The 17,607-nt window shown below is 42.0% G+C and overlaps 1 protein-coding gene across 1 annotated transcript; it reads right to left on the bottom strand.

Moving 5' to 3' along the window:
• Window positions 1-11,965: 11,965 nt before the first annotated feature.
• LOC118645784 lies at window positions 11,966-16,747 on the bottom strand. Its single transcript, XM_036287492.1, has 3 exons — window positions 16,588-16,747; window positions 15,826-16,164; window positions 11,966-13,665 (listed from the first exon to the last, which is right to left on the bottom strand). The coding sequence occupies exons 1-3, from the start codon at window positions 16,745-16,747 to the stop codon at window positions 11,966-11,968; spliced, it is 2,199 nt and encodes a 732-aa protein (XP_036143385.1).
• Between the last annotated feature and the right edge of the window lie 860 nt (window positions 16,748-17,607).

The following is a 17,607-nucleotide window of genomic DNA, read 5'->3' as shown; positions in this document are numbered from 1 at the left end:
GTGACTTTTAATGTATTAACGATAAAAGAAATTCGAAGTTCTCTATCATATACAAGAGAAAATCATTTCTAGTTAACCATACTAACGATACTTGACATAACATTAATCTCTAATTACTTATAATTACCGTAGAAGTTGCATCGAATAATTTATCCTGAAGTCGTTACATCAAACGTGAATATTTTTCTATCGTGTTATTTTACAAAGAGTGCATATTAAGGATAGTATTTCGTGCATTTCGTAATTTTCTAATAAGATGGTTACGAAAGGAGAATGTATAAAGATTCAATCGTGATAAATCTTCGTTAATTTAATATTCCATAAAAAACAATGAGAGAATTTGATGCGGCAAATATTATATTATTTGCAGGTTCCATACGTTTCCATCGCTTTCTCTCTTTCGACTTTCTTATTTACAAAAGTTTATTACGATTTAAATTTGTCCTATTTTTATTAATAATTCATAATCTCGTCATGTAATCGCGAGTGTGCGTAGCAGCCATCGACGCGAGCTTAGGCGCGGTGCGTCGAGACGTGGGAACGGCGACGACGCCACGCTTCTCCTTTTTTCCCCCGCCGCCGCCGGCAGCCAATGCTTGAAACAGTAGGCCGTGCTATGGCTCGAGCGGCTCGAGCCCTTCCTTCGACGCGCAAGGCGCGCTCTCATTCGCATAATTTAAAAAATTTATATCTCGATTATTAGCAGACCAAACCTACAACAATATTGAACTTTTATGTTCATCTCGATCCCATCTACCTTTTTATGAACAGTGACCAGTATGCTCTGGGACTCCCTGTATACAATGTACATACTATCTAATGTGTGTACAAATGCATATATATAATATATACATATTACATATAATAATGTTTATACAGAATATACATACATACAATATACATATCATATACATATGTATATACTATGAATCTTCTATGTACATTAACCTGGTTTCATTTGCACATACATTTCACATCCAATGTATATACATTACATTAAGAATGTATATACCTGGAATATGTAATATACATAAATGTATGTATATTGTATGTACTTAGTATATTTTTATATTTTGTGGGTTATAATTTATTTTATATAAAAAATTTTTTAATTTGTTTTAATCTGCTTAAAACATGTAAATGCTTTTATTTTTATTTCATAAAGTTTATATATAATACGCTTTTTGTTTAAATTATAAGTTCCAATTTAATTTAAAAATAAAATGTATTTTAGTAAAAAAATGAATTACTTAAAAATATATTAATTTTGTTTTTATTTACTGTGATTTGATGTTTCCCTTGTAATTAATACTAAAAAGTACTTTAAAAACAGAAAATATATGACAGACCAACTTTAAACTAACTCTATTATATTAAAAATACAAAAATAAATGTAAATTTTACGAAAAACATACCAATTTTTCAATGAATTTTTCTACCTTTGTGAAAAAATCCGAAAAAATGAAAAAAATTTATATCAACTTTGAGCCGCCATATTTAATTTCCAATAGAAAATTTTGAAATTTTGACCCCGGAATCTGAAAGAGCAACTCTTTTTACGTAGAAGAGCATATTTTGTTTTAAGTTTTCATGTGATCTCATCACTTTTCTGAGCCGAAAACCAATCGACTATAAAATGTCCGCTTGGGAAGTAATGGGTTAAGCTGGGTATACACTTATGCTAGCTTTTTTTTTCAAACCTTTAAAACTATACGAGAAATATGATTTAAACCAATGTAGGACGGAGTTGGAGAGGTGCATGTTGGCCAACTTCTCCAGCAGCAGGTCATACCGCACGGAGTAGAAGACCTTGGAGTAATCAAAGAGAACAAGCAGGGTCACGGATCTATCGTCGACTGCGCGCCTCACGTCATCTGTGAGTCGAATGAGTGCCGTCTGGGTATTACTCCCCTAGCGAAAACCTGTCTGAAGAGGATCCAGGAGGTTGTTGGAGGTCAGATGCAACGAAAGCTGTCCGGAGACGATGCGTTCAAGGATTTTGGAGAGGAGACGGAGGAGTAAGATGGGACGAAAATCAGCGGGGGACGCTGAATTTTTGACCTTGGGAATAGGAATGACGTGGGAACGCTTCCACGAGGACAGAAAGGTTGAGGAATTTAAGAAAAAGTTGAGTAGGTGACAAGGAGGATGACAAGGAATGTGATCGGGAGGCTATCTAGGAGGAGTCGACGATTAATGTTGTCAGGGCCTGCAGAGTTGGAGGTGCATTTTACTAAGGCCGAGTGTAGGACATCGGGGTGATATGAGAAAAATAGAAGGTAAAAGGGTTGGAGATGGAGGGGGGCGATGAGAGACGTAAAAAGCGCGGGCGGGTAAGAGGGGGAAGGAGGGAGGAGCGAAGGTAAAAAAGGCATTTAGGGTGTTAGAAGAGATGTCCGTAGGTGCATGCGACCTTTGCCTGGCCAGGCCCAATGAGCGCAGTTCTGCCCATAGCCGTGCTGGACCATTTGATGCGGTAACCCTGAGTCTCGATTGCAGGTATTTATTTTTAGCAGTAGAGATACCCGAGTTAGCTTCGTTGCGCAGGGCAGTAAAGGCAGCGCGGCTCCGAGGCGAGGGGCAGCGGAGCCAGTATCTCCTAGCAGCGTCCCTCCTGCGCAGGAGTAGTCGGAGGAATTGGTTCAGCCAAGGGGCCGGTGGGGATTGGCGCGGAAGGAGCGAAGAGGAGCAAGTTGATCGCGGGCATTAACTAGGTATTCCGTCAAGATCAAGACCTTCTCGTCCAGGGAGGGAGTTAAGTGGACTATCGTCCAGTCGAGGGAGACGAGAAGGTTGTGGAATGTATCAATATTGAAACGAGAGTAATCACGGATTGTTAGAATACGAGGAGGTTTGTGCGGAGATCGAGCGTGACCTCGATGAGGTCGTGGGCGGATAGGAAGAGGAGAGAGCGTTGTGAGAATGATAGGACGAGGGAGCGATCGCTCGCAAAGCAGTGGTCTATGCAGGTGTGAGAGGAAGCAGTGTGATGCGTAGGGGAAAAAGAAACCCTGAAAAGATGATTGTTCGCACAGAAATCAATCAGGGCGTCGGAGTCAAATGAGTTGCGGCACAAGTCCACATTGAAGTTGCCGATCACTGCAGCGGAAGCAAAAGAAGGATGTAATCTCTCAAATTTGGCTTGGAATATAGCCAGGTGTCCGAGCTTAGGAGGGCGATAGACTAGGGCCAACAAAAGGGGCCCGCCGCCCGCGACGGAGACTTTCAGTAATAAGTATTCCGGCTGCGCACAGTATAGATCAGGTGACGAGCCAAGAACCTGAATGTGTAGATCGAAACGCGCGTATAATCCAATCCCTCCTCCCCTCCCCACGCGGTCTTGCCTTATTAGACGATAGCCATGCATCAGCACAAATGAGTCTGGAATATGTGGCTTTAGCCAGGTTTCAGACATGGCAATAATGAGGTGACCGCGCTACCGCAGTTTGATAGGCGAGGACGAAGGATGCAGTTTTATGTGCACTATACCATTTCGAATCCAGGCTCGATGCAGGCGCCTCTCCCTGGCCGCCCGCCGCGCCTCGCCGAGAATGCGCCTAGTTAAGGCCAGCAGCCTCTCGCTCACCAATCCTCGACCCAGCTCCGCCGACACAGCAGAACTCTTAAGGACTCCCAAGGCCCTCTTCCCGTCCAGCCAGCGATCCCTCACCTCGTTAGAAGAGAATCTTAGGACCAGCGGACGAGAGCGGTCTCCCGTGGCCGGTATGCGAAAGCAGGTTTTGATTTCGGCAGGAGATACAGTGATCTTCAAAGCCTCCACCACCTTGGCCGCAATGGATTCCAGGTCCTCCGCGGGGTACTCCCGCACTTCGAAAATGATAAGCTCTGAGCTCATTCTTGCTCACTCAACTGCCTCCAGACGCGCCTCAAGGCGCGACGCGTCGCCGCCGCTGGCAGGTCCCGGGGAAGTCCGCCTAGATTCGAGATCCTGAACACGCCGGGCGAGATCCGACTGCTGGACCTCCATCAGCGCTATGGTGACCAATAAGGCCTCAATCCGTAGACTGAGGTTGCCAATCTTTGCGGTTAGGTCCGCAAGGGAGGAAGTGAATCCCTGCACGCTCCGCTCGAGAAAGGAGAGCTGCCTCTTCATAGACGAGAGACCGTCTTTGGCCTCGATGCTGTCGACCTTGTCTAGTTTGGTTTCGATGTTACTGACCTTATCAAGGAGCGTAGATATAAGATTCCTTAAGGCGTCCGACTCGGCCAAGGAGGCGCCCCCGGCATCGGTCTGCCCGGCCGCGACTCCAGCGGAGGGCCTCGGAAGGCCGCCGATGAGTTGGCAGTCCCCGCATAGCGGGCATCGAGGCTCACTGTCGGCCAACTCGCTTGCATCGCTGGAAAAGAGACCGCAATCGCGATGAAAAACGTGCCTTGGGACTTGCTCACAGTGCCACACATTAGCGTTGACAATGAACTTGTTACATACTCCACAGGAGAGCGTCATGATTCGAGGATTACAGCGGCAAACTAGATCGTGAATACGAGCAGACTTACAGCGGTAGAAGTCGATGTATTGAAGAATACGGCGTGATCACAGCGTGAGCAGGAGACGCAGGTGCAGCAAACGATGCGGCGGTCAAGCGAGCCGATACCAGTAAAATCGACGGTGAAAACACGCAGAATGCACCAAAATGCAGTAAGCAGTAGGATACTCACTAGCACCGCATGTACCAGGGTCAAGTAAAGGGCGCCCTTGGCAATGTATCTGCAAAAGAAAAGGCCCCGGAGGGCAAAGAACGACAGAAACGGCGGAGCGAACAGACAACACGTCTACCAGCTACTTACGTGCTCAGAAAGAGGGAGAGAAAGGAGCAGCAACCAGGTGCAGCCAGAGACGACGCCGGGAGAAAAAAGCGCTCCCTTGCGCCCGTCGGCCAGGGTGAAGGAAATCCCAACAGGAGCGATAGTCACGGCCTCGAGGAATAGGCCGGACGGGACCTGATCAACCTCGAGCCGGTTCAGCGAAAACCAGAACGGCGAAGAAGGCCATCGAGGCGTGCAAACCGCAGCCTTCGAATTGCGCGGCGTCCTCGGACGCTCAAGACCAAACGCCGAGATCCTGCAGGACAAGCAGACGCCCCCATCGACTAGCGATCCGTGTGCGCGATCGATGCGCAAGCCGCTACCAGCATCCGCGGCACCCCCGACCGCTCACGGTTCGTCACTGTTCGGCGAGTTGACTAAGGGTGTGGACCAACGGCCACCAGCGACGTCTTCGATTTCTGTAAGGCCACTTCGACCACATGGTAAGAATGGAAACGACACGGCCACCCCACGGATCGTGAGATAGTAAGAAATTGTTAAGCGCCGTAAGAAAGTATCGCGGCAAGTAGATTCACGATACCGAATATACCCGGGGGCACATGTCGAACTCCGTCTTAGAATTAAGTGCCCATTTTCTGTAATTTTCCCCTCGAGAGCCGCTGAGCCGACAGTCGTGTAATAATTCTATTAATTGTAATCTGCGGGACGCCGCACAGTGTTCGGAAATCGAATATTTCGGGACAAATTACTCTAGAGCCATCAATTTTCAACTAATATTAATAAATTTTTGTTTTAATAAAGCTATTTGAATTTGTAAGAGATTCCTCGAGGCCGATTTTTTAATTTTTTTGCCAATTAAAACGTGCAAGCCTAAAACTCATAAACCAAATAACTTAATAATCTCTTAATAATCTTACATCCATAATATCAAAACTTTTATGCTGGTATAACGTATATAACAGTAAATGTACATCTGTGAACTTTAATAATGAACCATCACTAATGTAATTAAAGATATTCAGTTGCTGATTCTCAGTTAATATTAATAAAAGTGTTGCGCCTTGCGGTACAACAAATGATTTTTGCCGTACCTTGCGGTGCGACAAAAGATCTTTAGGGATTCGTTGCTGCCCAAGGAGTAGGAACTCGCGGAAAAAGGCGGCTTTTGTTGGCAGAGTCCTCAAATCACTCACTCACTGATTTTAAGTGAATTTGATAAAAAGGTTTATTCAGTTTGTAATGTACAATAGCGGCGGTCGGCGAAGGTGCCGCGTCGGGTTACACTTGATTAGATACGGCGCGTGACGGAGTTAGCGCGTCGTCTCTTCGCTCGCTCGAGGTTTGCTTGCGGCTAAGTCCCGAACTCGTGCGTATTTTACTCACGCGGGCCGTATGTATCGGCTTGATAGCTTATCACTGATCCCGCTGGCCGCTGTTCGGCAGCAACTTAAATAGTGTCGCGGATTTGATTATTAGTGGGGGCATCGGGCTCTCCGCCTCTCCATATATGGTCATTCCCGCGCGCATCCGGCGCGCGGGAAATATTCGCGAGCTTAGCAACAATTGCCAAAATGCAGGTATGCATTTCCGGTGGCATGATTGTTGCTAAGCTAGCTTCGCTAAATTCCTCAAGGTGGCTGGTACGTTGACCAGTGCGATGACCGGCCGGCAGCGCACGAGGCATATGTCACCTGACACCTTGTGATAGCGAGCCTTCCTCGGCGAGTTATATGATAATTTTAATATTTTATATTCTTTATTTTATAATATAATTTTATTGGTTGTGAGTGTTTCGCTCACAACAAAAGCAAGGATGTAATAAAACGCCTAAGATTAGCTGTTATTAAAATACCCAGGATGCGCCACGGGGAGGCTGGCTCTTAGTACGATTTTACATCCTGTTTCTTTTTTTGTTTTTTTTTTATTTTTTAAAATACTTTTTTAATTTTTTTATAACTAAATTTTTTTATAAATAAAAAACATTTTTTAATATTTAAAAAATATTATAAAAATTATAAAAATAAAGAAACAGGATGTAAAATCGTACTGAAAGCCTCCTCGTGGCGCATCCTGGGTGTTTTATAAATAGCTAATCTTAGGCGTTTTATTACACCCTTGCTTTTATTAATATTAACTGAGAATAAGCAACTGAATATCTTTAATTACATTAGTGGTGGCTTATTATTAAAGTTCACAGATGTACATTTACTGTTATATACCAGATATCAGCATAAAAGTTTTGATATTATGGATGTAAGATTATTAAAAGATTATTAAGTTATTTGGTTTTCAAGTTTTAGGCTTGCACGTTTTAATTGGCAAAAAAATTAAAAAATCGGCCTCGAGGAATCTCTTACAAATTCAAATAGCTTTATTTAAAAAAAAAATTTATTAAGATTAGTTGAAAATTGACGGCTCTAGAGTAATTTGTCCCGAAATATTAGATTTCCAAACACCGGGACGACGCGATAGAGTGAGACTTCCGGGATTCGTGTCCCGAGATTAAACATACCGAGGGCCCGAGTGGCGGGCATATTGCCGAGACGAGATCTCGAGAAACCGTTCTCCGGACAAGAATACCGAGCACCCGGGGACGATACTGTTGTACTGAGACATAGTGACCACCTCGCAAATATTCGCGTAAGGCCCGCGACGGGCGGGGCTATATCTCGGTGTAGATATTCGAGCTTTTGCGTAGTACATAAGGTTGCATATAGAATCACGAGGAGGATGCGTGCGTGTCCCGAGCGTCGACGAGAATCGCGCTAACCGTTAGTGTAATACCGAGTCATTTCGTTAATCGTACTTGTTCTGTTTTGTGATCGTAATTGTATCGTTACCGTGTATAGTGATTACCAATCGTAGCATAAATCCGAAAATGACTATTGCGGATATGTCGAGTCTTAATCGCGTCTCCGATTCGTTGGGAGAATCTACGAATGATTGATTGTGGTTATATTCCTTAATTGTTATACATCTCATTAATATATGATTTATTATATTATTAAGTGAGTCGTCAGTGATTATCAACCTCTCTCCGAGAAAGAACACCTTGCTATAAGAACTCCGCCCCTCTACCATTTCGTGTAGGAGCGGGCTACCGGGTAATAAGCCGTCGCGGTTAATTAATTTGTGAATTGTGTGTGGCGCGAACTATCGCGCCTGGCGCCCAGCAATTGACAGAAATCAAGTAACGTAGAGTGAGATCGCGACGAAGTTGCGAACGAGTTAAAGAAAATATCGTCGCAACTCTAATATGTAGCTAATCTATTATATTTTTGTAGGTATTATTAATTAAAAAATATAAACTATCTAAACATTGCGTAACTTTATTAATCTCTAACTTATAATTTTATTTTGATAATTTATAGAAAATTCTATAATTTTCATTGATTTTGTTATGCTTTATGCATTATTTAATAATAATTAAACAAAAACACTTTTTTTAATTTTTTCAACTACAATTTAATATAAAATCAGAAAATAGTATCGATTCTGATAATATTTTAATGTAGAATCCACGGTACGCTGCATTACACGATGTGTTGGGTAATAAGGCGCAAATAAACGTTTTCCAAAATGCATTATTTTCATGTGTTATACAATGATTTTATTAAATCAGTTACATGCTAATAGATAAGATGTTCAATTTTAATTTTACCTCTTATTTTATTATATTTGAAATATTTTTCATTGAAAATATTTAACTTTTCCTTAAGCGCGCCATATTCCCACCATCTCCCCTAAACGTTTTTTCGGCACTTCTTCTCTGTAAACGGGAGTCATTTTCGGTTAATGTTTTAAAAGTTATGATGGAACATTTGAAAAAATTCAGATAACTCACCATTGTTGTGAGTGTGATGCACTCACACAAGAAATGTCGCAAGCGATATAAGGTGTCAAATGGCACCTCGCGCGCGGACATCGCCCGGCCTACATACCGGGCGTCGCACTGGGCAATGCACCCGGTTGCTTTACAAACGAAACCCAAAATCTCCTAATTTTAGGTGGAATCTGCATAGCTAGTAATTGCTGGTTAAGCAAGTGCATTGACCAAAGGCTAGTGACCGCGGGGATACCCTCCGGTTATACGCCAAAAATCGGTGTATATAAACACCGATGTAAAGACAACGAGTGGACTTACTTGCGTGCCATAGCGACGAACGTATGTCGCTCGATATCAAATATTTGTCACGGGTTATTCGAATACAAAGTGTAACTTAGTAGATTCAGTGTAATCAAAATAATAAATATATTTACTGTTATTCGACAATCGGCTATAATCACTCAAGGAACATGACCCGAGGAGTATCGACAGACGATCCCCACTACCTGTGTCCCTCTATCTAATAAGGGCCACAACACCATACTATTCTAGCTTCAGTATCAATTGTAATATTTATGAATTATTGATTTGTTCAAATAGTGTGTTTAAATAAACAAAATAAAATGCGTAAAATGTAGTGTTATCTCCAAAAAATCATAACTTTTCAACAAATTATTCGATTTGAAAAATCCAAAATGGAAATGTAAGCTAAAGAGTTATGCTTTCGAGAAAAAATTAATAGAATACCGTGTGGAGATAAGAAATACTTAATTTTTCGACCTAAAAATAGCGTTTTTTCGAAGTTGTAAAAAGTAATTTTTTAAATCTTAATAAGCGTAAACTTTGCTTTCAATCAATTTTATTGGCTGTAGAAATACATAAATAATATTGATTATTTTGGAGTGTGGTAGATGTGCGGGAGACTCGATCTCAGAATTATTTGCGTGTGAGAAGTAAAAATTAGTAGAAGAGAGGTGAGAGTTAGTTGAGGAGGAAGCGGAGGACACTGGAGATAAGTGTATGAAGGAAAGAGGAGAGACAGGAAAGGTGTAAGAAATTCGGAATGAGAGACTGGAGGAAAGCGAAGAGAAGAAGGATGACGTGGTGGATATGAAGAGGTGACAGTGTGCGAAGAAGGTGCTGGAGTATTCGTGCGGAGAGAGGAAGTAAAGAAGGAGTGGAGAGGCAGATGGCGGTAGAGGCGGTAATGGAAGTAAGCAGATGTGATGGAGTAATGAGAGCGAGAGATCGAGGCATGTGTATGGGCCGAAATTAGGATGAAGTCCTAATTGATCGACGGGAGGTGGAGTCAAGCGGGAAGATGGCGGCGTGCGGTGGCGAACGTGCTCGTTGATATTGGTATATCGATATATTGATGGAATACTGTGAGGCTAAAGGATCGAGGAGTGGAATCAAGCATGCGGAGGTGAGGTTAGGAGACAGAAAGAAGGAAGCAGTATGAATAAGTGACGGGTGAAAAGAGCGAGAGAGTAAAAATAGGAGAGAAAGGAAAGAAGTGAAAGACTTGGCAGAAAATGAAGGAGGAAAGGAGATGGGAAGAATGGAGGAGGTGTGGAGAGGTGAAGGCGATGAGAAAATGTATGGAGGAGATGGAAAAGTGGCTGAGAAGTGCCGGAAGGTTGTGCTGTTGGCGAATTTGCGAAGGGTGGTACTCGGCTCCGAATGGAACCTCGAGGATTGTGGCGGGATTCAAATCGGTATACTCGTTACTGTTAATCTTCGTCACAGTCTTTATTCGAAGAACTAGATGTACACTTGTTTCAACACCGCGGAATTGTCGGTATCGCCGCAACGCCGTTGGCCGCTTCGATACGGGCGAGAGTCCGCTAAACGAGGCTCCCTGTGAGGGTTACATCTTGGCCTACGAGGACCTCGTGCCAGAGACGAGTTATCGTGTCGCGTGCGCCAAGCCTCTCTCGCGATGGTTCCACGTTGCGCGGATTGCCGATCGCAACGAGAATTTGTTCTCTTTCTCCAGATCCTGCCTCACGAGATATGCAAAATGCCTTCGACAGGAGGATCGACCACCGTCGCGGGCTTAACTCCTCGATCAGACTCGGACGGTCACGGAACACCTTAACCCACGCGGATCGGTGGTTGATTTTCTTCTGCCGCTCCGATGCTCGATCCTCCCGACACTCGACTGCCCCAATCACCCCAACACCGCGTGATGTCGCACGTATGATTGTGCGAGTGGCCGATCCAGCCTCACGTCACCCGGGAGAACCGCGATCGGCCGCGCACCCCGAATACGCTGGCCCGCGCCGCTCGCGCACGCACCGGTAACGTGCTCCGGTCAGCGATCCCGGCGCGAGCCGCAGCAACCATTGTTCTACGATCCGCGACATGTGCGACGAAGTGAACAGAAGGAAAAAAAGAGGAGGAAAATTGACGGCGGTAAGTCAAGAAAGAGATTTGATTTTGATTTGATTTATTGAAACTAATGCCCTAGTAAACTATGGGGCAAACAAATAGTCATTTGATAAACTATGTAGTACAAACAGTTATAATAGATAGAAGATATATAAGTACTTAAGTGATAGATATGATTAGTATAATCTTAAACAATTGACTCTGTAGACAGAGCACAAATTACAATTATAGTTAACGCTAGATAATTACCATACGTAACTAACAACAATGTGTAATTATGTTTCTAAGTAAAACCAACTCTAGTTGCTTAATGCTAAATGATTACAAGTTTGGGATTATAGATTAGGAATAAGTACAAAGATTGTCGGTATATGGTTATTGCCGTGCATGGATTACAATAATTCCATTATAATTCAATCAGTACTCAGTGGTAGTCCTTCCTCTGATGCAATATGTTTAAATAGCTTGGACTTGAACTGGGATAAGAAAGTCGAATTTATTATCTCAGTGGGTAAAAAATGCCAAAGGTAGATGGCTGATAAGTGGAACGAGTTATGATAAGTCATAGTTCTGTGAGTAGGAATATGAAATATCTGAGTTTCACCAGTCCTGGCTGAGTATCTCAAAGTTTCGTCTCGTCTCTGGAATATTTCAATTAAATATTTAGGAGCAGTATTTTGAACAATATGGAACATTAATATAGCCAGAAAATATTTACTACGTCTACTAGATACTGTCAACCATTTAAGCCGATGTCTGAAAGGTGTAATATGTTCGTCTCGTCTTAGGTCGTAGATGAACCGTATGGTACAATTTACAAGCTTCTGCAATTTTGCATCGAGCTCGTTAGTGATATCGTTGTAGACCACACAACAATAATCTATCAATAGTAGAACGAGAGAAATAACAAGTTTTATTTGAAGCTGAGTTGATAGGGAGTTTTTGTGGTATTTTAATTTATGGGGTGTAAAATGAACTCTTCGAGAGACTAATGACATGGCTCGCCCAAGAGAAATTTGATTTAAATACTACTCCTAGATTTCTCACTTTATTGACATAAGGTAGAATCACATAATCCACCACTACTGGTGATAGGACATTCAAGTCAATACCATGTATAAGACCATTATGGCCTAAGATCAAAACTTTTGATTTGTCAAGATTTAGTTTTAGACTATTTGATAATGCATAGTCAGCTATTACACTCACATCATGGCGAATCATAGTAAGTTCCAAATGAAGATCAGACGGGAGGCAGCTGAGATAAATCTGAGTATCATCGGCGAATGCCATGTGCTTTGAGAACTTTAAAGAAGCACCAATGTCATCAATAAAGGCGGAGAACAACAAGGGGCCAAGTACAGAACTCTGAGCGACACCGAATGAAGTTTGGAAACACGTGAAACTAGATAGCCCATCTACTACCGTCTGGGACCGATGTGAGAGATACGAATACATCCACTTAAGTGATGATTCAGAGAAATCTTTCTTTGCAAGTTTCGATAGAAGGATGGTGTGGGACACTGTGTCGAAGGCTTTACTGAAGTCAAATAACACTAAAATCGTAATGTGTCTTTTATCAGCTGCACATCTGATATTATGGCACAACCGCAGCAAGGCCGTTTGCGTACTGTGAGACTTACGGTAACCAGATTGATATGAGTTAAGCAAATTATTTTCATCAAGAAATTGCATAATCTGCTTGTGAGCTAATCTCTCAAATAACTTCGATAGTTCAGGTAGACGCGCAATGGGACAAGTATCAGCAGGAGTCAGGGGAGTTTTAATTTTTAATAGGGGGCGTATGTGAGCATGCTTCCAGTTTGATGGAAAGTATGAGACACATGTATTGAGCAATGAGACTACCACTTTAACAAACCAAGGAGCAATGATTCGTATTATGAATGAAGATAACTTATCAGGTCCTGGGGAGCGAGACAGAGTAATAGTTTTGGATATAAGTTGCAGAACTTCACATTCAGTAATATAATGGAAGTTGAAAAGTGGGCCAGTATGATGAATGGTGTCCAGGATTTTGTTAAAATCATCCATAGAGCATGGTGGCGAGGAGCGAGAGATAAACACATAATACTGATTCAGTTGATCAGGTGAGAAAAAATTAAGAGGTGATGATAATGAGAATTTGGCAAGTCTAAGTCCAGCTAATTGTCTCCATAAAACATTAGGGTCCTGAATATTTACCAATCTGTTGTAGGTATATTCACTTCTTATACGTCTCATGTTCACAGTCAGAGCATTGCGGAAATCTCTATAAATTTCAAATCTCAATAAACAATTTGATCTTTTAGCGCGTTTATAGAGTAACTTGACTTTTCTACTACGAGCTTTAAGCTCAGAAGTAAACCAAGGCACAGCTTGCCTAGTAACTTCAAAAGACTTAAGTGGAGCATATGCATCTAAAAAATTAAGCAGAGATCGTTGGACATCAGATATGAAGAAGTCTATCGTAGATGGAGACGGAGAGTGGTTACAAGCTAACAAGTCAAAGTCAAAGGCACTGAGGGTACTAAGGCAGGATCTTGCATGTGAAGAGAAGGCGTCTTCATCAAATAAGCGAAAATCACGGGATACAATTTTACGTCTAGTATTTTTCGATGCAGCAAAGGCGTAAGATAGCTCGAGAATATCGTGGTCGTCTATAAATGGAACATCAGATTTGATGAAAGAAGTGACATTATCAACACTATCAACTACCCAGCTAGCAAAATGACGCAAACTTTGCGCGAAGTTTGCCGCAAACTCGAGCAAACCTTTGCAACAAAATTACGACAAGGTGTGTCCGCATTAAGCTTAGCTTTTGCTGGCAAGGCTTGTTGTAAATAGTATGACACATATTTTATGCAAATAACAGGGTAAAATTTGCTAGTAAAGCATAACAACAAATTTGCAGCAAGAACAAGGCAAACCTTGCTGTACACAATATGATAACAAATTTGTGGCAAGAATAGAGCAAACCTTACTGTACATAGCATGATAGCAAATTTGTGGCAAAAACAAGGCAAACCTTGCTATGCACAATATAATAGCAAATTTGTGGCAAGAACAGAACAAATATTGTCAAAATTTAGATCAACAAAAATAAAATATTAGACTGATTGGTCCAACATCAAATGTGAATGGTGCAATCGTACTTGGTTCTCTGTTCTCGATGAGCCCTTTTTATTAATCCAGTAGGTAAATCTTTTTCACGAGAAATGCGCCATCTCGAGATAGATAGTAAAGTCAGAAATAAAGTTTAAAACCCGATAATGCAACCCTGTTATTTGCATAAAATGTGCGTCATACTATTTGCGACAAGCCTTGCTAACAAAAACTAAGCTGTTTACGGACACACCTTGTCGCAATTTTGTTGCGAAAGTATGCTCGGCAAGTTTTATTTTGTTCTTGCTATCAATTTGCCGTTATTCTGTGCTTAACAAGATTTCCTGTTTCTGCCATAAATTTATTGTCATGTCGTGTAGCAAGGTTTGCTCTGTTATTTGCTTAAATTTTGCATTTTATCGTGTCGAAACAAATCTGGTAATTTCTATACGTAATATTTATGTACAAGTCTTTCTCTGTTATTTGCAGCATCGTGTGATGAAAACTTTTGCCGTAAATTTGCTCGAAACTTTTAGAAAACAAAGCAACAGACAATTACTTGTCATAAAATTGTTGTCAAAATTGAAACAATCCTTGCTGTAAAGCTTTCACGATATGTGATTTTAAGAGGCCTGGCTAGCTGGGTATGAAAAGATCTAATAGGGCATCTGACCTTGCAGTATGATAAGTGGCTTGAGAACCGACTAAATGTAGAGAGTGTGAGTTAACCATTTCTCGCAGATAATTAGATTCGAAACTATCGATTAATGTATTACAATTTAGATCACCGGCAATAATTATATTTTTATAAGTATGTGAAAATTTACAATAGATATTACTAAAGTCGGTGAATAATTGTCCTTTCGGTCGTCTATACATTGACGTAAACAGGATGGGGTCATGTTTCATATATTGAATTTCTAACGTAATGAATTCAGGCGAGTTAGAAAAAATATCTGGAGAGGCCGCGATGATTTTAGCCTTTAGCGACTTGTGGATGAAACATGCTACCACCACCCTGCTTACCCAGTCAATCATTACGCAGTAGGAAGTAATCATCAATTGCCACAATACTATCAATAATATGAGGTTTTAACCAGGTTTCAGCTATTAAAATTATATGGAAAAATTTAGTCGCAAAAAAAAATCCTGATTTGATCAATATGTGCTAATAGTGAGTTGGCATTTAATTGAGCAATTTTTAATAAAAAGGAGGCAGAATTTGCAGCAATTGAAGACCCTCCACTGCTCTCCGGGACTAGTCAATCCAACTTAGCCAGATCATCATCGCCTGCAATAAAAACAATCGGCGTGTCATCACGTTTTCTAGCGCAGATCTACCCCTCTTTTGTCCATACATACTTCCATAAGAGATTATAAGTATTAGGATGAAGAAACTCATTTATGTTGATGTAACCTGATTCTTGGGAGGAAGTAATTTCTGCAATAGTGATGGGTCCTTTTGTACGTTTTCTCTTGATGATATGGTAAGCAACTTGTAGTGATTTAAATCGAATTATCAGTACTTTAGACGACTTCAGCAAGGGAGCAGTATCTTGATTGGATTGAGAAAGAGTTGCTTGTTTTAGTTTTCGAGGAGCGTCACGTATAATTTGTCGCAATTCTAGAACATCATTTGTTAGCTGCGGCACACCGAGAATTCAATACTCTATTTACAATCAATTCTGGAGTGTCCGTAACGGAAACAGGGATACCTGAGATTGATATCTCGGCGGAATCATGAACCAACACGTTAGGAACTGAAGTTTTCATTTTATTGATATTGTCTGTCAACTTGGCATTCTCAGCTTGCAATCGTGCTATTGTTAATTTATTTTCTACGTTGTCGGCCTCCAACTCCACAATTCTTGCCGAGTGTTCATCAACAATAATTTTTACATTCTCTATAGAATCGAGCTTAGTCTTCAGTTCCTTATTGGATTTGTTTTGGCGATCAATGAAAGCGTTTAATGTATCATTATTGTTGTGGCCCTTATTGGAATAAAGGGTCACAGGTATTTTGGGATCGTCTGTCGGTACTCCTCGGATCAGGTCTAGTAAGAGATTGTAGCCGTTGGTTGAGTAACAATGTAGATATAGTATATTTACTCTTTTAATTACACTGATTTGTAATAACACTATAACTCGTGATAAGTATAAATGGACGAGCGACGCTATGGCACGCAAGTAAGCCCGCTTGTTGTCTGTATCTCGGTGTTTATATACACCGTTTTTGGGCGTATAATCGGGGAAGGTACTTCCGCGGTCACTGGCCTTTGGAGTGTACTTGCTTAGCCAGCGAGTGCTGGCTACGCGGATTCCACCCCAAAATCAAATGATTTTGGGTGTTATTGCTTAAACAACCGGGTGCATTTCGCGGTGCGACGCCCGGTATGTAGGCCGGGCGATGTCCGCGCGCGAGGCGTCATTTGACACCTTCTATCGCTTGCAACATGCCGTATGTAAATGTGATGCACTCACAACATTATTCCTCGTCAACAATGCCATTAAAGTTTCGAGAGTAACACCAGACGAGGACACAGAAGATGCAGAAGATGGAGAAGATGCAGGTGGCCCGAGAGTACTTGACTGCGATCGTGACTGCAACAGAGAACTTGTGGTTGCTGGAGTCGTCATGATTACTGAAGTGAATGGTTGTGGAGCACATTCAATCACAGGCGTCGAAGGAGTGCTCAAAGATGCTGATAACGTCTTACAGCACGTGTCAGCATACTTGGTAATGGCGTAAGATTTTATGCAACCAAGGTGAAACGTTCTCGTGCATTCACATACAACCGACTCAGTTGCAATCACTTTCTTGCACCTCGTGCACACAGGCTGCATAAATTATACAATGACTCGCCGACCTAGCAATAATACTAATTGAATAAAACGCCCGGTATATTCACAGAGAGTGTGTGGGACGCACAGTAATCACGCAACTCTTAAAAATAATGAACGTAGCAGTCACAGGTGGGGAACGCATGTAATCTGTTAACTGACAACACTCCGCGATAGACAGCAAGAATATAAGATGAACACCCGGTAGGCGCCGAGATCACGCAGAGTACACGCCGCAGAGGTGAGGCTGGAGCTAAGTAAGACTCAGAGAGAGGCAGCCATCAGAAGTGACGCGTGCGCAGCAGGGAGACAGCTAATGGAGATGACGAGGCAGAAAGAGTGCTCCAAAATTATCAGAATGTACAGACCAGAAAATTGCCAAAACCCATAGAATAATGATGAGTGGACACTCGCCACTAAAGGAAAGTGTCAAGCAAGTGTGCCCTTGACCGTGGGACTGTAAAAAAAAGCCCCGAAGGGCAAGAACCAGCAGTAAAAGCTCAAGATTACGGAGCGAAGAAAAGTGCGTCCATACACCGTACTCACCTACGAAAAGAGAGAGAGGGAGGGAGAGAGAGAAAGAGAGAGATAGAGAAGGAAGAGGAGAGCCGGAGATAAAGAAAGGGCAAACAGGGTAGTTGGAGGAGGAAGGGGAG

Source organism: Monomorium pharaonis, chromosome 5 (assembly GCF_013373865.1).
Source record: "Monomorium pharaonis isolate MP-MQ-018 chromosome 5, ASM1337386v2, whole genome shotgun sequence".
NCBI lineage: Eukaryota > Metazoa > Arthropoda > Insecta > Hymenoptera > Formicidae > Monomorium > Monomorium pharaonis.
Note: the sequence above shows the minus strand (reverse complement) of the source record. Positions and strands in the feature narration are given on the sequence as shown.

Excerpts from the sequence above, each read along its gene's own strand:
- LOC118645784 (XM_036287492.1), bottom strand. The coding sequence starts at position 16,747 with ATGACGACTCCAGCAACCACAAGTTCTCTGTTGCAGTCACGATCGCAG. Across the intron at positions 16,165-16,587 it reads GACGAGGAATAATGTTGTGA|ACCTGATCCGAGGAGTACCG; the intron begins GTGCATCACATT and ends ATCTCTTACTAG. Across the intron at positions 13,666-15,825 it reads CGCCGAGATATCAATCTCAG|ACGACCACGATATTCTCGAG; the intron begins GTATCCCTGTTT and ends TTCCATTTATAG.